Raw genomic sequence first — 25,166 nt, 5'->3', positions numbered from 1 at the left:
TATCTGTTATCAACATAGCAAAATTCTTACATGTAAGGTTGTTAATCGTACAATTTTGTGTGCATACATATATATATATATATATATATATATATATATATATATATATGCGGGCGCGCACGGAACGAAAGAGCTAAGCAGTGGAGTGTATAAATAAAGACTTGTTACCATTTCAAATTTGCTTGAGGTGTATTCGATTCCAAAGAAAGCCATCCGTTTACATGTGTAATCAAAGACATATGTGATATCATCTAATAGTATATATAACGGTTTATATATATATATATATATATATATATATATATATATATATATACATATATATATATATATATACACAGGCACGTTTTTATCTGTAATCAAAACAGATATAAGTGCTATCCGACAGTACATATAATCGTTTTCATATGTGTGTGTACGTGTGTAGTCATTTCATGGAAATTAATGATTCTACGATTTACCTTTTTATTTACTTTTTGGGGGAGTTTGGGTCTTTTTTTTTGTTTGTTTTTTACATATTTGATTTTGAAAACCTGAACTGCTTCTATTTAGTTTACTCCACCACAATATAAAAAACAACTTCCCAACCACGATATATCAAAATAAAAAAAAAGAGAATCAAATGTATTTTGTCGTGTATATTTTACCTGAATATCATTGTGGGTTAATTTCGAAGATCTGCCAGATATTTGTCCCAAGAGCTGTTGGTTGGTGTTAGCAGCAACAGAGGATCCATCCTTTCCCCTTGGACACATCATTACTTCTGCAGGTAAGCATGGGAACAACAACAAACTTCCACGTGACTTCCGTTGTTGAGCTTTAATAAATTTAAATATCTTCACGCTATCATCTGTTTCACCCAACAATTCTTTCCTTTGTATATATAAATATTAATTTTTCCACATTTTTTTCAGTTTATTAACCTTAGCAAAATAACGTAGCTTTAAAATCTCTTCTCGTTTTTCGTCCGGCATTTGTTCTGTGTTCTCGATTTTTGGTTATTATAGCTGTATTTCTTCACCTGACAATACTGCTTTCTGCCATCTCTCTTACCCTTTTACGACGCTTTGTAATGCACCATAAGTTTGTTGTGAGTGTGTGTGTCTAGACAAATATATATATATATATATATATATATATGTATGTGTGTGTATTATAGTTCCATTCGTATATCAGAGGCCTTATAGAGGAAATATGGTTCTTATAGCCTTTTGTGTACGCACCTTCTATCCACAATTCGATTTGTCAGCAATCCTTCGTTACTAGTAGACGACGCCGATCACCCACACAAGTTTCCCTTATGACATAGATAAAGAGGTTAGGCTAAACAAGAGCGTGAATGGCGTCGTCTACTAATACCGAAGGATTGGCGGTTTGACTTCCCAATTATCATGTCTTTGTAGAAGGTGTCCGCTGTTGTTTTAGTTCTGCATAGTCTGTCTTCAGTCACTGTTTGATTTCAAGGTTATATGCAGCGGCCTTAGTCAAAGTTAAGGTTACATGCGGTGAGGCGAGCTGCCAATGGTGACAAGAACTTCGTGGTTAGTGACCCAGTCATTCCAAACGTCACAGGCTGGAAAATATAGTTCACTGCCAGGTCCCGATACTTTAGGGTTTTGTTCCATTTGGCTACAGTAGCAATGACTGTCCCATTTACCGCAGCATCCAGGATGTGGGAGGGAGCAAAAGAGTCACTGACTGTGGTACCCCAGATGAAGCACCTACCTCTAACCTGGAGACATAGAGCAAGACCTTCTGGTCTCTTTCCATCACTTCTACGCTATTAAGCGTGAAGTTGTAATAAAAGAAGCAGTTTAATAAAAAAAAAAAGTTGTATTAAATACAAAACATTATTGGAAAATATATTCTAAGTACCGTATTAATGTATATGTCATACTATTTTATATTTGAGTTTAACTGGAAAAAACTATCAACAGGAAAAAAAATTTGCAAAACAAAGACACACTATGTGGTAGTACGACACCACCAGATGACGCCAGTTGGCAGACTGATGCCTGGGGGTTACATAAAGTGGTTTCTAGCAGCAGAAGCCTGAACAACAATGGGCTTGTCCCACAGAGAATGTCTCCAGTTACTTTTGGGTACCCCCTCATATTTGCTTGGCCATTAGTTATTTGAAAAATAAGAAACTGCCAAATCTTGGAGAAGATTTTTCCTTGATTTGCTTGTCAAATGCTGAGATGTGTTCTGCTTGAATGCCACCAGAGCTCAGCAATTGCTTTGGCCTACTTGGCAAAAGGTGTGATGTCTATCCTCTATGGTGATCTCAAACCACTGCAAAGATGTTAACTTGTGAAAAGGGTGCAAATTTCAAGTATATCTAGGGATGATGGGACTATCTTGGGATGATTGGACTATCTTGAGATGATGGGACTGTAAGGGACGACCGTGCGAACTCAAAAAGGAGAAATGGTGACGAATGGAAAAACAGAGGACTCCTTTTATTTAAACGCGTCACACGGTCGAACACACAATAATATATATCAATAATGATATATATGATATGTTATACGACGATAACATAGATGACCAGTAATGAAAGACCACAACCGTATTAGATGAATAACAGAGATATTTATCGTAGCGTTAAAGATGTATGTCTGTGTGAGAGTGTGAATGCGACATATAAGAACATAATCAAAGACAGGCCGTCATACAAAGAAAAGTGTGTATGTGAGTGATACATGTGTGTATGAGAAATATTACAGCAGAGAAAAAGAGAGTCAATAACACGTGAGCATTATATACCAGTTCTTGTGTACACTATAGGAAAAGTTCTGTATGTGAAAGTGAGGGGGCTGAGTGTGGCAGAGCTGATCACTAGTTGTGATGTCGTGGCATCGATGCCGGGCCGTGATTCTTGTTATACAGATGTTCGTCGCTGGCTGAGAACTCTTGTCTGTTTGTTTATCGTGGTGAAGCTGAGTCACCCAACAGAATCGAAGAGAGAGATGTGCCGCGGAGGTTTGGTTTGGTGTACATAGAAAGTCGTGTTGATGCTGGTGGTGTAGAGGCTGCTTGGTAGTAATCGTGTTGGTCATGACGATGATGCTGGATAGTAGTTGTAGACTCTTGTTGCTGATGTGGCGACGGCGGTGGTCATCGTGGCTGGACGAAGCTGCTGAAGTGGTCGCTGGCTGCTGCTGCTGTCGTGTGGTACACGGAACAGTCTCTGAGAGAAACTGGACCGAGACAAATTTGTGGGGTATGAGTTGATCTATTTATAGCGTTAAGGGGGCTCCAAGACGGTGATAGAAAAACGCTATCACGTGACCTTATTAAGGGCTGTGGTTGGTCAGTTTGCGTTCTGGCGGGAACGGTTCGAAGAAGTTGCCGATTCGAATAATGATCAGTCACGTGATGACAAGGAATGGGTTCTCTACTACGCTCGCATTTATTTATATTTAAATGAGAAGATTGTATGTAATGGCGATAGTAGTTTGTATCTAATGGCGGAAGTAGTTTCACTACAGGACATCTTGGGACCATCTTGGGATGATGGTCTGACTGGTGGTATGATTTCCTGGGAACTGATTGGTCCACAAGCAGAATGCACATGTGACACATGCATGCCTCAATTGTGCTTTACTCATGATAGAGAACTGGTAATTTAATAAGAGGAGTTCATATCCCTAGAGCTCACTGCATTTGTATGCTCCTGTTAAGTTCACAACCTGATTTCCAGTACACTTTGCAAATTGAAAGACATTTTTCCTACTCCTCTACATATTTATGACATTCTAACTAACCTAATTACCAGCAATAATAAAGTATTTTTAGACAAGATTGCAAGCTAACTTTGTGACCTGTTTGTTCAGCTTGATTTACTGAAAATTTGACAATGGAGTTTGAAATACACCAAATTATAATGATATAGGTGGACTGGAATGTGTAATTAATCACTGTAAGCAGCAGTCGATTGGCTGTTTCTGGAGTAACCCTAATCACCACAGGGAAAAGTTATGGCAATAAACCAGTGTGCTGTTCCAACAAGATTCATCTCTCCCCCCACCCCCACTAAACCTATATTTTCCAAACTGGGTTCCATGAAAAAAAATGTTGTGCTTTCTACAAAATAAAGTGTTTTTTAATAGAAGTTTATGACAGTTTGTTTTCTGAAAGAATAGTTAGTATCCATGATTTTTAAAGTTATTTGATATTGGTTACTTTATATACATATATATATTGTTATTTTTACTATATATATATATATATATATATATATATATATATATATATATATATATATATATATATATATATATATATACATATATATATATATATATATATATATATATGATTGACCGTTGACTGAACACTATTCAATTTTTTTTTCTCCATGTTTTTCTCCTTGTCTCCGTATTCTTTCTGTTGAAGAGCGTAGCTCGAAACGTCAAAGACTTTCCGTATTCCCGAGCGTCATACTAATATATACTTTTGTTATTTACACCACCTGTCCTCGTCTGTTGTTATTATTTGTATATTCTCCCATATATATATATATATATATATATATAAATATATATATATATATATATATATATATATATATATATATATATATATATATATATATATATATATATATATACATATATTTATATATATATATATATATATATATATATATATATATATATATATATATATATATATATATATGTATATATATATATATATATATATATAGTAAAAATAACAATAATCTTTGGGTGGAATTTATGTATTTTTATTATGCATCGCTATGTACATTTTTGCAAATCAATTGCAATTTGTGGAAATGCACATAGCAATCTATTAAAATATTTCTAAATCCTATCCAAGGATTTTTGTCATTATTACTATATTTATCCTACATTATATAGGTACTGCTTGATGCAACCCCAAAATACTGAATAAAAGAATATATATACCTGTGTGCATGTGTGTGTGTGTGTGTGTGTAAGAGTTGATGTAGGCACATAATTGTATTCTGATTAACATGATACATAACAACTATGAAGTATTTATTCATTCTTTATTCAATATGGTTGGTTCAGACATGAATATTTGATTGCTGTGGTTCATGCTCAAACCTACTAGACCATATCGACAATGAATAATTTCAATGATGGTTGGTTTCTCACAACTCTGTGAGCCTTCCAGCACATAGATGACTTGGATAAACATCATCATCGTCGTTGTCGTCATCGTTGTTGTCGGTTATCATCTTTATCATCATCACCACCACCACGACCACCACCACGACCACCACCATCTTTATCATCATCTTCATCATCACCTTTATCGTCATCATCAACATCATCATCATCATCATGTTTGTTTAGCATCCACTTTTCTATGCTTGCTTGGGTTGGACAAAGTTTTTTTTCTGTGCGTGAGAAGACCCGGCAAGCCAAGTAAGATCGTTGCCAGTGCCCCTGGACTGGCTCTTGTGTGGGTGGCACATAAGATGCACCATTTTGAGCGTGGCCGTTGCCAGTACCGCCTGACTGGCTTCTGTAGGATTTTCGAGCGAGATCGTTGCCAGTGCCCCTGGACTGGCTTGTGCGGGTGGCACATAAAAGACACCATTTCGAGCGTGGCCGTTGCCAGTATCGCCTGACTGGCCTTCGTGCAGGTGACACGTAAAAGCACCTACTACACTCTCTGAGTGGTTGGCATTAGGAAGGGCATCCAGCTGTAGAAACTCTGCCAAATTTAGATTGGAGCCTGGTGTTGCCATCCGGTTTCACCAGTCCTCAGTCAAGTCGTCCAATCCATGCTAGCATGGAAAGCGGACGTTAAACGATGATGATGATGTTTAGGTAAATTTTCTACGGCTGGATGCCCTTCCTGTTGCCAACCCTCCTCCCCCCCCATTTCCAAGTCAGGTAATATTTCCCCCATGGCCAGGTATATTTTCGCAGACTACTGGAGATGACTAACACTGCTTGTAAGATAGTAACAACCATTTCACAACTATTACACAATGTCAAGACAAAGAGACATACATACACACACACATATATATACATATATACATACAGACAGACAAGCAGAAAGACAGACAGCAGACAAATTAATGACAAGCAAAAAAAGATGTGTATTCATATTTTTAACACATTCTTGTACACCAAAATGTGAAAAGCATTTCATTTGCTGCCGGCATCTGTCTCAGAGAAAAGTTTGGTCTAAGGCATCACATTATATCAACTCTGGAAGAGTGAAAGGCAAAAGTCAGTCTTTGAAGTCCCAATGCAACGACATTTAATTAAATACTGAAAGGCATTTTGTCTGTTGTTCTACCAATTGTGCCAGAGTAGATGGCCTCTGTATATGCACCACCACCACCATTACCACCACTGCTACCACCAGCCTTTAACTTTAGTTTCTTAAATTAAGTAATTAGCTCTAGAAACTAATTAACTAAAAGTACAGTTTGTACTTCTCTTTCTCTATATTACTGACCTACTTACCATCACTTTTCACAACACACACAAACACACACACACATTCTTATGTGGGTGATACTAGTTTTTACTTGCCCCACCCCCATCAACTAACTTCGTTATGAACATCCACCCATGGGGACACAACAGCTAAACAATAAGAGCTGTTACAGCTCCCTTCCTATCCTTATTTAACTCCCATTATAATCTTATTATTTAAGGTGTAGCTGTGGCTGTGTGGTAAGAAATTTGCTTCTCAACCACATGGTTTCGAGTCCAGTCCCACTCTGTGGTACTTGCACAAGTGTCTTCTACCATAACCTCAGATTATTTATATTTTTACTAAATTCTAAATTATTTTCGGTATTTTCAATTCAGTAGAAATATGATAACAAAAGACTATTAAATTGGAATTTGAGGGCTGAGGGCAATTTGGCAGCTATATTTGTAGGAAAAAAATAATGAGACAAAGACATCTTTGCAGTCAGTTATAATTCACCATGGGGTTGGACATGTTTAGAAAGTTTAGAAAATCTTAACCCTTTTTGATATCAACTTGCCTGAGACTGCTTCTGGTTCTACAATACAAACATCCTGCTTTAAAATGATGTTGAAGTGGGAAACCTAGGAAAACTTGGGACAAAGTACTGAAGGATGATCTCAAGACAGTGAACCTTTCAGACAAGCTGACAAAGGATTGAGATGTTTGGTGCCTTGCTGTACTCAAGAAGACAACCCATACTCCACAGCAGAAATGTTAAGACTGCCCCACCTTGTGAAGAGGAGTGGCCTGCAAGAGCCCTGTGCCAGTGCCATGTAAAAAGCACCCAGCACACTCTGTAAATATGTTGACATTAGGAAGGGCATCCAGCCATAGAAACCATGCCAAAAAGGACAATTGGGGCCTGGTGCAGCTCTGATCAAACCACCCAAACCATGCCAGCATGGAAAACAGACATTAAATGATGATGATGTAGCAAGATTCAAAAGCAAGTCATCAAATTATGAAGTTATGACAAAACATAAAGTCATTACACAACAATGGTTTGTTCACCTGAGAGGCCAGTTTATCAGCCAAGCAACAGCCAGACATCACATGATAGATCAATCTAGATCCTTCTGGAACTTTTCCCTACAAGCATTATAGTGCCAATTTAAACTCTCTGACACGAATATTTTGACACAGAAAGCCCTAAATATAAGTCTTATAAATATGAAAGAAATCCTTGTATACAGTGCTCAGGTGCACTACACATAAGAAAAAGCAAAAAAAAAAAAGTATATATCAGATGTACTGTTGGCGGATTTCAGGAAACATGGAAGTTTTGAAGGATGTAGTGTCTCGACAGTAGTATTAGTTTATTCCATGCTTCAACAATTCTGAGTGGGAAAAAAATGTTTCCGAAAATCATGGGTGCTGTGTTGTTTTTTTTGATATTGTAAACATGTCCTCGGTTATTTGTCATATGGAATTCTAAAAGGTGCCCGAGTTTATTGTTGGAAAGATGGTGGATAGTCTTGTGTGGGGTCTACCAAGTCAGTTGCCAGACGTCTGAGCTTCGATATGTCCCTGCCGAGGAAAGCAAGACGTTCAGAGTGTGGTAGATGTCTGACGGCGGGTATTCGTTTTGTTGCACGTTTCTGAACAATTTCCAGGAGATTTATATACCGAGTTAGACAGGGGTTCTCGACTGGTGATGCAAATTCTAAGTTACTGACTGTCTCCCTCCCCAAAAATTTCGGGGCCTTCTGCCTAGAGTAGAAAAGAAAACAGATCTGGGGAGTAACTGACGCTAGCTAGTGCAAGGGAAACAACTGTGTCGATATTGTTTGGTTAAACAAGATTATATAGTTGTTTTAATCCTGGTTGAGCTGACATTTTATCAAAGGCATCCCAGTCATGACCACCACTACATTGTCCATGATGTACTATCTTTCTCAAGGACAGCAGTATATGTTTTGAGGGAGATTTGGCTGTTATGACTAAGATAGTGGATGGTGGTTGTACAGAAGTCACACGTCGAAGGCCCAATCGTTAAATGGTTCTATCAAATTCAATGGAGATAACATCATGTCCAGCGAGTGATTTATAGCTTATCTTAATTTTTTTATTTTAATTGTTCCAGTCATAAAACTGTGGCCATGCTGTGGCACCGCCTTGAATTTAAAAAAATTTTTTTTTTTTTTAAATTTTTTTTTTTAGTCAAATGAATTGATCCCATTTATTTTTTTATAAAGCCTACTACTTATACTATCAGTCTCTTTTTGCTGCGCCGCTAAGTTACAAGGATATAAATATATCAACATCAGTTGTCAAGCGGTGGGGTGACCAACACAGACACATCTGTGTGTGGTCGAGCATTGCAATGCTCGACCACATGTTTCACTAATGACGCTCCAGAAGTTGAGGGGATTTGGCAACGAAGTTCTTCCCCACCCAGCTTATTCCCCAGACCTTTCTCCTACCAACTACCACTTTTTCAAGCACCTTGATGGCTTCCTGCAAGAGAAGGAATTCAAAAATCAAACCGATGCTGAAAGTGCGTTCAAAGAGTTCATCAGTTCCAGAACTCCAGATTTTTATGTTACCGGAATAAACAAACTTGTAACTTGTTGGCAAATATGTATTGATTGTAATGGTACTTATTTTGGTGAATAAAATTTCCACATTGTTGAAATATATTTCATGTTTCAAAACATTGCTTACTTTTTACTCAGCCTGATATATATCAGGCCACCAGTCTGATATATTCCGATTGGCATTCTTATTTTGGTGGTGAAAGTCACAACAGTTCACCCATTTTACCAGTGGCATTCTTCAGGTGCTTACATTCAGTAGCATTCTTGGAATTTTGAGTGAAATCTTCTATTCAGTGCATAAGAGCAAGTTTACCCTTTGGGGACGTCTCTCCTGAAACAAAGCCACCATCAGAAGAGATCATAACTAAGAACTGATCTCTTTTGCGAGATTCATAGCAATATTAGCTGTGAGTTTCAAGTCCTAAAAAGCCTTGGATGAGATGGTGCATTTGTGGACTCATTCGACCAGGGCGTTTGGTGTTGCCAATATCTGTGCAGGAGAACAAGGGTTCAGGTGTTTAGGTGTCTGGTCTTCCCTGTCCTGCTCTATAGTTGTGAGACTTGAATACTGTTCAGGGCCCTTAGGAGCCTCTTGAATTCCTTTGGTACCAGGATGCTTCATAGGATTATGGGGTTACCAGTGATTGGATTTTGTATCCAACCAATTCTGCCCAGAAACTTGGATGTGTTCTCTTACTTGAATGATTCTGGAGCATCAGCTCAGACTGTTTGACAATGTTTCTTGCTTTGCCAAGTTAGACCCTGCTTACTGTGTTCTGTTCACTGAGGATCTGACTGGGTTGACAGCTTGTGTTGGTCAACCAGATGCCACATGGTCATGACAGATGAGGAGGTATCTCATGGAGATGAGGACTGATTAGGACCCTTCTTGACAGGTTACCCAGCGGGGATCCAAGAATATACCAACAAATGGTAAATGCAGCAACGCACTGCAACAGTTGCATGACCTCCATCTGACCTCACCTGATATCAAGAAAAAAAAAAATAACTAAAAAAAAATCTTTTTTTTTTAAACAACTCATTCACTGTTCTCTTCCTGTGTATTATTCTATGTACTGTTCGTGCACTTTCACCTACTTTTTCTGATGAGTTGTAGTGCATTGTATATAATAGGTTCGTTATTATTTTAATGAGAGAGAGATTGAGAGAGAGAGACTGTTTTTGGTACTGACACAGAACAAGAACAGTCTACTATTGTGAATGATTTGCTAACTGTATACTCTCAACCAGAGCTAACTTGAAGCTAAATAACAAAAATAACAACAGTTTTGAAACATATAGTTAGTTCCTTCTATGTTTTATATTATTATTGGATTGACAAGAAATTTTGTCAGTATTTAATTTACGACCCATCTACTGAAAATAACCAGCAAAACCTTCATGTCAGATCTATAACTTTGCCATTAAGAAACGTATGAATAATCTTATCCGGTTCGTTTATTATATTTATGAAGTTAACCAGAAATGTGGTTTCACTTTGGCTGTCTGCTATACAATAGTAACTAATAAAACTAGCAGTAATTTTTACTTAGTTTCGCATCATCTAAATATGATATAAAATAATTAAAGATTGAGAATAACAAAAAAATAAATATTTGAATATAAATTAAAATCACGATTATTTCTTGAAAATTTTCTTTTAATTTCGATGGAAAACAAAACGATAAAAGCAAAATAACAAAACCGAGGTGAACGGTGATTATAAAATATAAGCATCCGCTCTGTATAACCAGTTTAACATGGCGAACGTGAACGATGAGATCAAAAGCCTCACTTATTTTAACGTCCGACCAGTCATACTTCGAGGGTTTGTGGGGCCTTTCTTAATTCTGTACATCTGTTGGTTTTATCTCTGGATCGTGGTGTATGGAGTCGAAGAATATTTCGACGCTGGTATTATTGCCGTCGGTATAATCGTGTTTGTACACACCCTCACAGGCCTGTTTTGTGTTTGGTCCGTTCACGTCCAATGTGCACTCACTTGTACTTCGGTAAGTTTTACACCTTCCCATACAAAAGGGGGGGGGTGGATATTTCTGTTGATCAATTAATCAATATTAATTCGCATGAATGATACTAAACTTTTGTCTTTTTATCGAACTTTTTACTCCATGTACATGTATTTATTGACTTACAGAAATTACAGAGGCAAAATCGAAAGATTACACATTATATATATTATATATATATATATATATATATATATATATATATATATATATCATATAAACTCTCATAAACAAAAGAGAAAGTACTCAATACATGTAGAGGTTGTTCGTACGAAGTTGATCATTCACTCCGTCGCAACTCGGAGTTCCCTGTCTTGCTACGTGTAATCCTCCAAGGAACAAAAAAAAAGAAAAAGCGATCGTAGTTTTCTTTTTTTATTCATTTATTTTTCTATGACCTTATGATCATTTTTACTCCCTTCTTCATTTTATTCACAGCTGTTGTGCGGTTTTCGAAATAATATTTCTTGACAGGAACAACGCGATAATTTGGGGGGGGGGGGTATAGTTGATCATATCAATCTGGTGCTGCACCGGTTCTTTCTCATCTTATCCACACCCACGACAATGAGAGAAGTCGAACTCAGCTGGTTTTGAAATCCTATAACACACATCAATATATATATATATATATATATATATATATATTCATATATATACGCACGCACGCACACACACGGTCAAATAAGTACTTATATATCAGCGTTTTTATAACAACGTGGTGGCCTCTTCCAGCTTTGCCAATAAACAGCACAAAAGAACGATGGCACTGTTATTCCATAATTACTTAGAGAATGTAGAATGTTTTCTAAAATGAACCATATGGTTCGTCGCATTTTTCTTAACTCGCTGACCATCATCTTGGATTCGTTTTCTGTTTTATTTGAGCTTTCTTTCTTATTTGAGCTTTCTTTCTTCGTTTACTCATAATTGTTCGGTCTTTAATTAACCGGCTCCCTCTCATTCATAGCTTACGTTACATATATACAGCATTTTAACTTAAGCTTGTTTTTGTTTATTATTCTATAAATGTTTTCAATATCAATAGTATATTTGTTTTCACAAGAAGCTTTTTGCTGTGCGAAATAATTTTCTAAATTTTTTTCTTGGAAGATCTCATGTTTAGGGTTTCATTTTCACTTTGCACGTATCCACATTGTGCTCTCTGTCTGTCTGTCTCCCCCTCTCTCTCTCTCTCTCTCTCTCTCTCCACACACACATCTATGTGTGTGTCTCAAGTACATCTTAACATTACAATCCCTTAAAATTAATTGCTTGTTTGCCTTTTGTTTCTATTGAGCTAACCGACTTTTCAACCTGCTTAATTTTTCCTCCGCAAATTTTCTTTATTTTATTTTATTTTCATTTTTTTCTAAAAATCTGTTAAATTTTATTCGATATTACGTCCAGATTTTACATGTAAGAAAATAAATTTTGAATTGTGCCGTCGCGTTTATTTTCCGACTTGAAAACTGAAACAAAATTTATATTAAATGCCGAAGAGGGGGGAGGGAACTAAATAGATAAATGCGACTATTAGAATTTAAATTTTATAAAGGTTTTCTTTCTTTTGTTTTTAATTTGCTTTTATTTCAATATATTTCAAGGTCGTATTATATGAAGCGCAGTGGCCGAGAGGATAAGTTAAACAAAGAAATCTTAACTTCCGTGAACATGATTTCGTGTTCGGCTTATACCGACCATGCGATTGATGTTCAAGCAAGATGTTTCTTTAAGCATTAATTGTTTTATATATTTGGAGAACAAAAATGTATAAAGCTACTGTGTAATAATGTGCCATTTTCGACTCGGCAAATCCTATAAGCAACAATATCTGTTGCTTATAACTATCCCAACTTTCTTTTTCATGTGCATCGTAACTCATGACAACCATTTAGGTAATCATTGACAATCAATCGGTATTGGCCTCAATAATGTGAAACCATTTTTTTCGATTGGTTGCCGACATAGCTGTTATTTCTAGCTAGCCGAGCGACAACATATAGCAATATTTGTCAAGGTGGGACGCACCACGCCTCCATCGGCGGAACGTGGGTCACTTCAAAATGGGGTGTAAGTAACAAATGGATAAAACTTGTGTTTGCGCGCGCGCTGGGGCATGAGGTAAAAAGGGTTGAGACACGGTTGTAGAGGATCCTTCGTTACCTTTAATGGCTACAATGAGGATAGTTGTCTTGCTCTGGGTCAGCCCCTCAATGAGCACACCTATGATCCAAGGCGTTCCAGCCGTAACCTTCCAATCTTTGTTTCAAATTAACGAAAACATGAATGTAGTGCCCTTTTATATAGTCTGCAATGCCAGTTGTTGTTTGGTGCCGCTTCTCTCGCACTTCTGAATTTACATTCAAAATCTAGTTATTGTATGTCTCAGCAGTTTTCTAGATTATTCCCCACCATCACCACCACCACCTCCTGGATCGAGGTGACCAGGCAGTGAAACATGAAATGAGACTTCACTCTGACACCGTATCACCTCCGTCTTTATCTTTCCATCTACTGCCATGCACCCTCATATAATCCAGGATAGCCATGCATACTTATCCATCTATCGTATATGAGCCTCTCAACGCCTGGCATAAAGTTATCTCCCCTTCTCTCAACTACTCCTACTCGGTCGAGGGTGCTTTTTCATTTCTTGTCTTGCAAGTTACTAACTGACCTCAATAGTACAGGTGTCATGATAAAAACACCCAGAACACAATGTCAAGTGGTTGTTAAGAAGGATGCCATAGAAACCATGCCAAATGTGACACTGAAGCTCAGCCCAGGCCTACAGCTGGTCGGATCCTGTCAAATAGTCCAACCCATGCCAGCAAGGGAAACGGACATCAAATGGTGATAAATGTAGATTAGCAGCTGTTTTGTCATGCAGGCTTGCCAGATTCAGCTCCCAGTTGTAAAGTATGCTACTTTTCAGGACTCCATACTTGTTTTTAATTTGTCCTAATTACTGCTTTAAAATTATAATTTCTGAAGGCAACATTCCTTTTAATTATCATTAAATTATCAAAATAAAACTGACATAAAGGCAATCTTGTATTTTCTTTCAATTTACTTGCACTTTCAATTAACTAGTTTTAAGTTAATTTCTCTCAGATTCCCCTAATTTTTGAGCTAATGTTTTTATGAAATTGAACAGTTGAACCTTGCTGCTGTGGCCTGTGGCTCAGCCTGTTTGCATGTGATCACTTATTTCTGGCTAAAGAATAAAAACCAGGCAGTGATTCAGTGGGGTCCTTCCATGGGTGAATGCTCCCCACAGGTTTGTTAAAGTTTTTTACTGATGTATAGAAAGGCCTTATCACTGTTGAGTCAAGTGCTATTAGATGGCAGTGAAACATGGACCCTGACAAAGAAATTATCAAATGGGCTGAATGGCTGTTGCATAAGGATGCTACTAATGGCCCTAAATGTGAAATGGCAGCAACATATGACAAACAAGTGCTTTCGTGGAGACCTGCTGGAAGTTAACAAGAAGATCAGGCAAAGACAGCTGCAACTCTCTGGTCACTGTGTCCACCACTCTGAACTAGAAGCATCTAAATTAGTTTTGTGGAGCCCACTTCATGGTGATGTAAGAAGAAGAAAATGTTTTCACCTTTACATCAACAACTTGATTGCAGCCACTGGCCTGGAACGTAATCAGGACCTTGAGACAATGATGTTGGACCGAGAGGTGTCCAGGTAGACTTTGTTGCTGCAGCCTGGATTGGAACCTGGCCATTGATAAAAATCTTTTAAAAAGCATCATTGTTTTAATGGAGGAATTACGTGCCTTGCCCAAGGACTGAACATGCCATCTGGTCGTAATGTTTGAACCTACAAACATTATGATCGCAAACCCAACATTCTAACTGTAATTAAGGGCACAATTTATCTTACATTTTGTTTGACCAATCTCCTAAGTACACGTATAGAAACATGTACACATATATTTATGTATTATGACAGCAAGTTTGATTTATGTCCACAGTTAAATAACATTTTATGTTTTATCACCATCACTCTATATCACTGTGTTTTTGAGTCATCTTCGTTAATTTTCTGTTAGTGGTTTCATTAATTCACAACAGCTGCTGCTTCTGACATACCTTGCCATTTTAGCATTTAAATAAGTCATATCCAGCTCAAAAACTTCACCTGTTTTATTTTCAAATGGTCCAGATCATGGTAAAAAGCACCCCTTACTGGCTCCTGTGCTGTGTCATGCAAAAAGCACCGACTACACTCTCAGAGTGGTTGGTGTTAGGAAGGGCATCCAGCTGTAGAAACATTGCCAGATCAGATTGGAGCCTGGTGCAGCTGCTAGCTCTCCAGACCTCAGTCAAACCATCCAACCCATGCCAGCATGGAAAACGGACGTTAAACGATGATGATGATGAGGATTTTAACTAATCTAAAGTTTGTTTATTTCTCATCTTAGCGCTGATGCTTCTGTATCAGTTCTGACCAGGCAGTCTGCAAGTGCAACCCAGTCACTGATAGTAGAAGACATTTGCCCAAGGTGCCATGCAGTGAGACTGAACCCGGACCCATGTGGTTGGTAAGCAAGCTACTTACCACACAGCCACTCCTGTATATTTATAACAGCTTATATACATGGGCAGTTGAATTTACTGTTTTTTTAATATATCATTTGCTGAGAAATTTGAAAATGCCTCTTAAATTTCTGCTGACTGTTGTTATTATTGTTATTATTATTATTATTATCATTATTATTATTATTATTTGATTACTTTCAGGTGTCTGATCCTTTTAAAGCTTCTCTTGTAAAGGTCGTGCCAACTCCTAATAATGGTTCAACAGAACTAGTGACATTAAATCATGTAACGGTGAGTATGAATTTAGCTTCTGATGACCAACTTTCATTTAGGGCATCCAGCTGTAGAAATTGTGCCAAAGAAGACATTGGAACTTAGTGTAGTCCTCTGGCTCGATGGCTCCTGTCAAATCATCCAACCCAGGCCAGAATGGAAAACAAATGTTAAAACCCTTTAGCATTCACATTACTTTATCAAATGTAATGTTTATTTATTCAAATTGTTTGGAATTAATCATACATTTTACTTGTAGCTCCAAGATTTCAATGTCGTGATTGTTTATTTTTAGAATGACATTATAGGGTTGGTGTGAGAGGTTGGATATGGCCAATTTATGAATAAAACGGGGAGAATATTTGGGCTAGATATGACTCATTAGAATGCTAGACAATTAAATGCTGATGATAATAATGATGTAAATTGTAGGCAGCTTTCATTCCCAAGTTTTTGTGACTTTCTGGTTGCAGATGACCATACAGGGGTATCAAACACCAAAATCTCATGGTTGCAAAGCAAACTTCTTAACAATATAGCCATGCCGGCACCCACAATAATCATCATCATCCATTTCCGATACTAACATCGATTAGACAGTTTAACAGGAGCTGGCAAGCTAGAGAGCTTCTCCAGGATTCAATTTGTCTGTTTTGGCACAGTTTCTGAGGCGAGATGCTTTATATGTGACACCAGCAGAGGTGCTTTCCCCACGTCATGCTAGCATGGGTGCCAGACAAAAATATACAAGAATGAAGAATCCTGTTCTTTTTTTATTGTACATCTTTATACCATTTAGAAAGCACATTGGCACTGAGGTTGCAGTGCTGTTCTACCAGAAAATAAGACAACAGACTTTGAAAAACATTTAAGGTTTTATTAAAGGAAGGGTATATGATTCAACAAAGTGTTGTTGAACTCCTGCCAGTTTAGAGAAATCAGACCTAAAAATAATAACTATGGTGAACATGTGATGAAATATGATTCTATTGATGTATACTTGACAATACATTTCTGGTAGTGATATTTCACGGATGTTATCCCACTAATGTTGGTTATTGATTTACATGACTCTACCAAAATAGGAGTTTCTCTTCACTCATAAAGACTTATGTGTTTCTTTACAGTTATTACCGTCTGGTCAGCCTCTGGACCCAAATTCTAGTGAAGCTTCCCAGGAAAATCTTAAACAGGTTACTACAATTTATGTTGTTTTTTTTTTATTCTATTTCTTTTTTTTTCTATCATTTGACCCCCTTAACCATTTAATTTCTTCTTATTTGGGAAGAGATTTATTTTACTTCTTCTTCTCTCACACACACTTTGGCAGAAACGTTAGCACGCCAGGTGAAATGATTAGGGGTATTTCGTCTGCCGCTACGTTCTGAGTTCAAATTCCGCCGAGGTCGACTTTGCCTTTCATCCTTTCGGGGTCAATTAAATAAGTACCAGTTATGCACTGGGGTCGGTATTATCGACTTAATCCGTTTGTCTGTCCTTGTTTGTCCCCTCTGTGTGTAGCCCCTAGTGGGCAGTAAAGAAATAACACACTTTGGTGTGATCAAATTCATGAAGTGTTTATTTGAATGTAATGCAGATAATATAATAAATGGATATAAATTATATATAGATATTATATAGGTGTAGGCATGTGTGGTTATCTTCACTTCCTAACCATATAGTTCCAGGTTCAGTCCTACTACATGGCATCTTGGGCAAGTTTCTTCTATTATAGCCCTGGGCCAACCAAAGCCTTTTGAGTGGATTTGGTAAACAGACACAGGAAGAAGCCTATCATGTATACATAGGTGTGTCTGTCAGTCTCTGTATGTTGACGGAGGTTATGCTTCCGTGTCTTGATATTGTTTGATAGTTGTAACGGTGATTCACTGTTATACAAGCAGTGTCACTAATTCCCAATCTTCCATGAAACCATGTCTTGCCATGGGGAAAATATTACCTTAAAAACAGATGATTGTTGGCAACTGGAAGAGCATCAGACAGTAGAAAATCTGCTTCAATGAATTCCATTTGACTCATGCAGTCCTTGAAAAATAGATGTTAAAATCATAATGACATACATTCAGTGTAATAAGTTTTGTTTCTTTTGTCTTTTAGGCTAGTTTAAAAAAAGAGGCTTGGTTCTGGTTTCAAAAAACCAAGTATGTCTACAGTGCAGATGAGAAGAAACAGTTTCTACCTCTCAACTTCCCTGTCGATTTGAGTATTAAACAGTTTTTGGAATGGAAGGGTTATCCTGACGAAGTTGAAATTAAAGCAGCTGAATACAAGTATGGAAAGAACACGTAAGTAATTACTCAATTAATGAAATGAGGAGGGTGTACTCATCTGCATATTTAACGATGTCACTTTCTCCATGCTGGCATGGGTTGGACAAAACTACACATCTTTTATCTTTTACTTGTTTCAGTCATTAGACAGCAGCCATGTAGATAAATAGTTATTTTGCTGTTTCTAACTCAACCTTCTCTTTTCTTTATTTTCACATTGTAGCATGGAAATGATTGTCCCTAAATTCATGGAATTATTTCAAGAAAGAGCTACAGCACCGTTCTTCATCTTCCAAGTGTTTGGAGTTGCTCTGTGGAGTTTGGAAGAATACTGGTATTACAGTCTTTTCACTTTAATCATGTTGGTTGCGTTTGAAGCGACTCTCGTACAACAACAACTCCGCAACATGACTGAAATACGGAAAATGGGTAACAAACCTTACATCATTCAGGTAAATTGATTCAGTTGTTTTGTTTTTTTTCTCTTTTTAACTGTGAAGAATGAAACTTAAAAACATAATTGTCCAAAGAAAAGGAAATTATTGATAAAACAAGTATGAATTCACCCTCACTCACCCCATCCCACAAAAAATAATTATATAAATCCTTAAACAGTTTAAATTAATAAAGTCAAATTTCAAATTAGGATATATGTATGTATACTGTATATTGTGCATGTGTGCTGGTACTATGTAAAAAGCGCTGTGCTGGCACCAAGTAAAAAGTTCCCATGCTGGTGCCACATAAAAAGCACCCAGTACACACTCTAAAGTGGTTGGCATTATTAGGAAGGGCATCCAACCATAGAAACCATGACAAAACAGACAATTAGAGTCTGATGCAGTTCTCCAGCATGCCACCTCCTGTCAGACCGTCCAACCCATGCCTGCATGGAAAACAGACATTAAATGATGATGTGTGTATATGTTTGTCTGTTTTTTTTACATTTGTCACTGCTGGAAAAGATGGTATTTGTGCCCTGTGACTTACTGGTACAGTAAATAGAAATCATCAAATTAAATACTAAGCGTAAAAAAGAAATAAGCTGCCCCAGCATGGCCGCAATCTAATGAGTGAACCAAGTACAAAAGTATTACCAAAGATGACACTCACTCCTCACAACATTCTATTTTGCATTAATTGAAGTTGTGGAATTGTCTTCCCTTCCTTTTTTCTTTTAACCAAAATATGTATTTGAGATAATTTTTTCAACTCATTATAAATAGAATTTGACTTGATAAGAATCTCTCAGTTTCCCACGTTATATTAACAGTCAATTTACTAATTACCATTTAATAATCTCTCACAATTTATTACCATTTGTCTTTGTCATTGATAAAAGTTCTGTTATTCTTTGGTAGGTTTACCGAAATAGGCGCTGGCGTGGAATTTACAGTGATGAACTTCTTCCTGGAGACATCGTGTCCATAGGTGTGTTATTTGTAGTGTAGTTTTCGTGTATGCCATTGTTTTTGTATAGTTGCAGATCATCTTTGATTTGACTTCCCCCATTGTTTTGTCATGTATGTGTATATGTGTATATAGCATGTCCATGCATGTATAATATATATATATATATATATAATATATATATATATATATATATATATATATATATATATATATATATATATATATATATATATAATGTAAATGCAGGTGTGATTATATAATTGAGAAGCTTGCTTCCCAGCCATGTGGTTTGGGATTCAGTCCCACTGTGCAGCACCTTAGACAAGTGTATTCTACAATAACCCCAGGCTAACCAAAGCCTTGTAAGTGGATTTGGTAGACAGAAACTGAAAGAAGCCCTGTTGTATGTATGTCTACTTTTGTCTTGATGTCAAGTGATGGTTGTATGTGCCCATTACCTCATATAAGCAGTACTTGCTTCTAATCTTCTGTGAAAAACATGTCTCTCCATAAAAAAATATCATGTTACCTGGAAACAATTGAGGACTAGTAACAGGCAAGGAATTCCATCAGATCATGCGAGCATGGAAATGTAGACATTAAAGACAATGATGATAATGTATGTATGTGTGTATATATTAGTCTCTTGTATTCAGCAGAGAGTATACCTTTATGAACTAGCAAGTCAACAGTTCAACTAGGACTCATTTTCTTTTGTTTTGTTCTTTTTCTTAGGGCGTACTCAAGATGAAAAACTTGTGCCTTGTGATTTACTGCTGTTACGTGGACCTTGTATTGTTGATGAGTCCATGTTAACTGGGGAGTCAGTACCAGTCATGAAAGTGAGTAATCTAATGATTCTCTGCTGTTTTCTTTACAATTACTAAACTCCACTCTCTCTCTCTCTCTCTCTCTCTCTCTCTCTCTCCCTCCTCTGGATTGACAAAGAAGAGAAAAATATTAAATGCATCTTGTAAAGTTTATTCATTTTTGGAAGCAGAGGTTTCACTCAGTCAGTATTCTGTGTTTAGTGGGAGACTCAGTAACGGAGTGAAATCCCAACCTTCAAATATATGACTATATATCAATGTTCTTATTTACTCTTTTATTTTTTTTTTATTCCTTTCTAGGAACCTGTTGAAAACTTGACTGACCACACTCATGTTTTCAACATTGAAACAGATGGTCAGCTGCATGTTTTGTATGGAGGGACAAAGGTTGTACAGCATTCAGCACCAAGTAAAACAGCAGCTGGGCTAAAATGTACGTATCGTTTCAATAAATTATATATTGAGCTTTTATATAAATTAATGTTAGCCTCATTTCAGTGGAGTATGAGGCGTTTTGGCTCAGCCATTTTGGTGCCACCAATTCAATGCTGACTTATTTGGCATCAGATGTTTTAATTTTTCTCTCATTCTCTATCTTTCCCTCTCCCCGCTTCTCTCTCTCTCATGTGGTCGGCACCATGAAAAGGCATCCATGCCAGAGCCATGTAAAAAGGCACCTGTGCCAATGTCACATAAAAAGCACCCAGTACATTCTGTAAAGTGGTTAGCATTAATAGAAACCATACCAAAATATACTATTGGTGCGTGGTGAAGGCCTCTGGCTTACCAGTTCCTGTCAAGCTGTTAAACCCATGTCAACATGGAAAACAAACTTTAAATGATGATGTATATATGTGTAAGTGTTTATGTCAATTGTGTTCAATTGATAAATTGTAACATCTCTCTCTCCCCCTCTTGATCTCAACCTCTCTCTCTCCCTTTCACTCCCTGTCTGTGTGTGTGTATATTTTTGTGTACATCTATATTTGTGTATGTGTGTGTGTGTGATTACCACCAGTGCCAAAAACTACTGTTGCCCAAATCAGATTGAATGTCCAGTGAACCATGCTACATCAACATCCAAACAGCCACCCACCCAATTGTCTCATTTTGCATTTCAATTAATTACAAACATAGTTTTTAAATAACTTCATTTATTTTTTCTTTCCATTTTTTTCCCCCCAAAATTACAAAGACATATAGGGCTGGTGTCTATGTATATCATGTTACGTAACAGTATGAGAGTTCCAATTATGTCCTCAAATATAGCTCTCATTGCTTACCCTTGTTTCACTTTACAAAGTAACAGATTTCTCCATGTTCTATTGTTTCAGGTGACAATATGTGCATCGCCTATGTGCTACACCACAGCTTTAACACCTCTCAGGGTAAACTTCTCCGAACCATCTTATACGGCACCAAGCATTTAACTGCAAATAACTTAGAAACCTTTTTCTTCATCCTCTTTTTGCTGTTCTTTGCAATCATAGCTGCTGCTTATGTATGGGTTTATGGTAAAAAAAACAATTTAATACATTTCTCTTTTTTCTTTCTTTCTTTCTTTTTTCTATTTCATGTATTGAGCATGGTTCCAAGTTCAATTCCACCATTTGGCACCTTGGGCAAGTCCATTACTTAACTTTGTAGCCAATTATACTTTTTTGTGCCCCAAAAATCTAAAGAGAATCAAACATTATTTCTACCAAATAAAATATTTCTCACTTTCTTTCTCTTCTTATCTTTCTCTCTTTCCTTTTCTGTCTCTCTCATCTTGCCTCTCTTTCATGTTCTTTTATAGGAACAATGGATCCTGATAGAAACAGATACAAGTTATTCTTGGAATGTGCAATAATCTTGACTTCGGTCGTTCCACCAGAACTACCAATAGAATTATCTCTTGCAGTCAACACCTCACTGTTGGCTCTTATTAAATTCAGTAAGTTGTTTTATAGTTGTAATTTTTAAAAATTTAATTTACTTTTTATATAACTAATGGTAAATATTGATTTCTTAACATAGACAGGCATGGCTACATGGTTAAAATGTTCACTTTGCAATCATGGGATTTCAAGTTCTGTCCCACTGTGCAGCACCTTGGGCAATTGGCTTCTAGTATAGTCCTGGGCTGGCTAATGCTTTGTGAGTGGATTTGTCAGTAGATAAAAACTGTAAAAAGCCTGTTGCATGTGTTTGTGAAAGTGTGTGTCTTCCTTTTGTCTTGAATTCAGTTAACTGAAGGCAAACTCACCTTCATACAAAGAGTCATTTGTTTGTAATCTTCTATGAAAACATGTCTACACATTGAGCTGTTTGTTGTTCAAGGGATTGGGGGGAAATATTACCTTACTTGGAAACAGGTGAGGTTTGGCAACAGGAAAAGCTTTTGGCAATTAAAAACCTATTTCAAGTTCTATCTAACTCATGCAAGCATGGAAAAGTGGATATTAAAACGATAATACACAAGACATTGTTTTTGTGTATTGGATCTAGTGGATTACCAAACTAGTACTTAACCCTGGAAAGATAAGACAAAGCTGACCTCCATTGGAGTTGAACTCAGAATGTAACAGGTCGTAAACTAAATACAACATTGCATTTTTTGTCCAACACACCAACAATCCACACCTAAAAAGGCCTTCTCCTCACCCCCCTCTCTCTCTCTCCCATTACAAACCTCATTATTAAAAATATCTCCAAGAATGTCTTCATGAATTTTATTTCTTGCCTCTTCCCAGATATATATTGTACAGAACCTTTCCGAATTCCATCTGCTGGGAAACTGGACATCTGCTGTTTCGACAAAACTGGGACACTGACCAGCGATTGTTTAGTTGTTGAAGGAGTGGCTGGACTAAAGTAAGATTCCTTTTTCTTCTTTTTTTACCTTTTTAATATGATTATTTTCAGAGTTGAAGGCACATGACTCAGTGGTTAGAGCATTGAACTTACGACCATGAGGTTGTGAGTTCGATTCCCAGATCAGGCTGCGTGTTGTGTTCTTGAGCAAGACACTTTATTTCACATTGCTCCTGTTCACTCAGCTGTAGAAATGAGTTGCGATGTCACTGGTGCCAAGCAGTATCTTTTTAAAATGTTCGTATTTAAGTTAAATTCTTCCATCATAATTACATTTCTATTTTCAGTTATGTTTCAAATGCCTGAATTTAAATTATCCAACTAAATCCTCAAATTCTTGATCATTTTCAAACCTGAGATCCAAGCAGTCATTATGAAATACCAATATTGCATCACTGTTACTGTTTAACTGGTTGAAACATGTATTTATCAGTTTCCACTTGAAATCTTTCATTTTCATCTGACCTCAAGGATATATATATATATATATATATATATATATATATATATATATATGTGTATATATATTTTTTTTTTTAAACATAAACAATGCAAGTAAATAAAACAAATCAATGGTTTATGCTTTTACCAGGTGAAAGTACAAATCATCAGACTGTGTCATCAATTTTTAATAGCTTGCATGGTTTCGGCTTTGATAAAAATAAAAACATATATCAGACAATGCTTCAGGAAAATTATACATACATGTATATATATATATATATATAGAGAGAGAGAGAGAGAGAGAGAGAGAGATTGTTAGATAGATAACTGAAGCATGCATATATACATATATATTTTTGATTGTCATATTTGTTGCTATAACTACAAAAACTATATGCATGCCCTAACTACACAAATTATTTCAGTCATTGCTTTTCATAATGATGAATTTATCCGTTTTTTTTATTTTTTATCTCTTTTGCATTGAAGTGGTAAAAAGTTAGTTCCGACTCTTTCATCACCAATAACAACCAACCAGGTTCTGGCTACGTGCCACTCTCTGGTTCAAATGGAAGACGAACTTATTGGGGATCCTCTGGAAAAAGCTACTCTCTCTGCCGTTGAGTGGAAATTAACAAGGAGTGAGTTACAGATTTCTTTATATGACCCCCTAAAACTGTTTGAATCTTTCTTTAGAGCATTTGTAATTAACCCTTTAGCATTCAGTTAACGATGTCAAATGTAATGCTTATTTATTCACATTGTTTTGAATCAATCAGACATCATTTCATAGCTTTGAGATTTCATTGATGTGATTCTTTATCTTTAGAATGACATTGTTGGGTAGGTGTGATAGGCTGGATCTGGGTTGAACATAAAGCAGGTAGAATATATGGGCTGGATGTAGCCAGTTTAAATGCTAAGGGTAAAAGGAAATGTGGGGAATTTTATTCAAGCTATGTGCAATTATTTGAAAATAACCTACAGATTGATATTACTGCTGTTTAGTTCACATCTGTTGGTTAAGAAGCTCACTTTGAAACCATGTGGTTTTGGGTTCGGTCCCACTGTGTGGCATCTTGGGCTAGTGTCTTTTACTTCTGCTCCAGATCAACCGATGCCTTGTGAGTGAATTTGGTAGATGAAACTGTGTGGAAGCCGGCCATGTGTGTGTATTTGCCCCAGTCCCTGACCCCCAGTGTTTGTTTATGCATTTGTAACTTAGCAGCTCAACAAAAGAGACTGATAGAACAAGTACCGGACTTTAGAAAATAAGTTTTGGGTCAATTTGTTCAACTAACATCCTTCGAGGTATTGCCTCAGGATGACCATTGTCCAGTGAGAGAAACAAGATAAACCACACACACACAGTGATGAGTGATTTATTATAGCTATAAATGTTGTTCAAATCAGGTATATTAGGACGCATATG

General features: G+C 36.8%; 2 protein-coding genes across 13 annotated transcripts in view; one reads left to right on the top strand and one right to left on the bottom strand.

The window, feature by feature from the left end:
• Positions 1-767, bottom strand: part of LOC106884127 (divergent protein kinase domain 1A) — a 67,390-nt gene extending 66,623 nt beyond the window's left edge. For all 11 annotated transcript variants that reach the window (XM_089339328.1, XM_089339333.1, XM_089339329.1 and 8 more), the window contains exon 1: positions 648-767. The gene's annotated coding sequence lies outside the window, so the exon portion shown is untranslated. The remainder of the gene's footprint in view (positions 1-647) is intronic.
• A 10,014-nt stretch (positions 768-10,781) lies between these two features.
• The window catches only part of LOC106884114 (endoplasmic reticulum transmembrane helix translocase), a 30,511-nt gene continuing 16,126 nt past the window's right edge, over positions 10,782-25,166 (top strand). The window contains exons 1-12 of one of the 2 annotated variants that reach the window (XM_089339286.1): positions 10,782-11,047; positions 15,829-15,918; positions 17,028-17,093; positions 18,019-18,206; positions 18,415-18,643; positions 19,553-19,622; positions 20,340-20,446; positions 20,735-20,867; positions 21,769-21,948; positions 22,233-22,370; positions 23,170-23,290; positions 24,224-24,375. In XM_089339286.1, coding sequence (XP_089195412.1) covers positions 10,796-11,047; positions 15,829-15,918; positions 17,028-17,093; positions 18,019-18,206; positions 18,415-18,643; positions 19,553-19,622; positions 20,340-20,446; positions 20,735-20,867; positions 21,769-21,948; positions 22,233-22,370; positions 23,170-23,290; positions 24,224-24,375 — 1,726 coding nt within the window. In that variant the 5' untranslated portion in view covers positions 10,782-10,795. Of the gene's footprint in view, positions 11,048-11,863; positions 11,891-15,828; positions 15,919-17,027; positions 17,094-18,018; positions 18,207-18,414; positions 18,644-19,552; positions 19,623-20,339; positions 20,447-20,734; positions 20,868-21,768; positions 21,949-22,232; positions 22,371-23,169; positions 23,291-24,223; positions 24,376-25,166 lie in introns of those variants that run through there. The other variant, XM_089339287.1, reaches the window with a different exon arrangement.

Source organism: Octopus bimaculoides, chromosome 21 (genome assembly GCF_046866305.1).
Source record: "Octopus bimaculoides isolate indiv1 chromosome 21, ASM4686630v1, whole genome shotgun sequence".
In the NCBI taxonomy this organism is placed as follows: Eukaryota; Metazoa; Mollusca; class Cephalopoda; order Octopoda; family Octopodidae; genus Octopus; species Octopus bimaculoides.
Note: the sequence above shows the minus strand (reverse complement) of the source record. Positions and strands in the feature narration are given on the sequence as shown.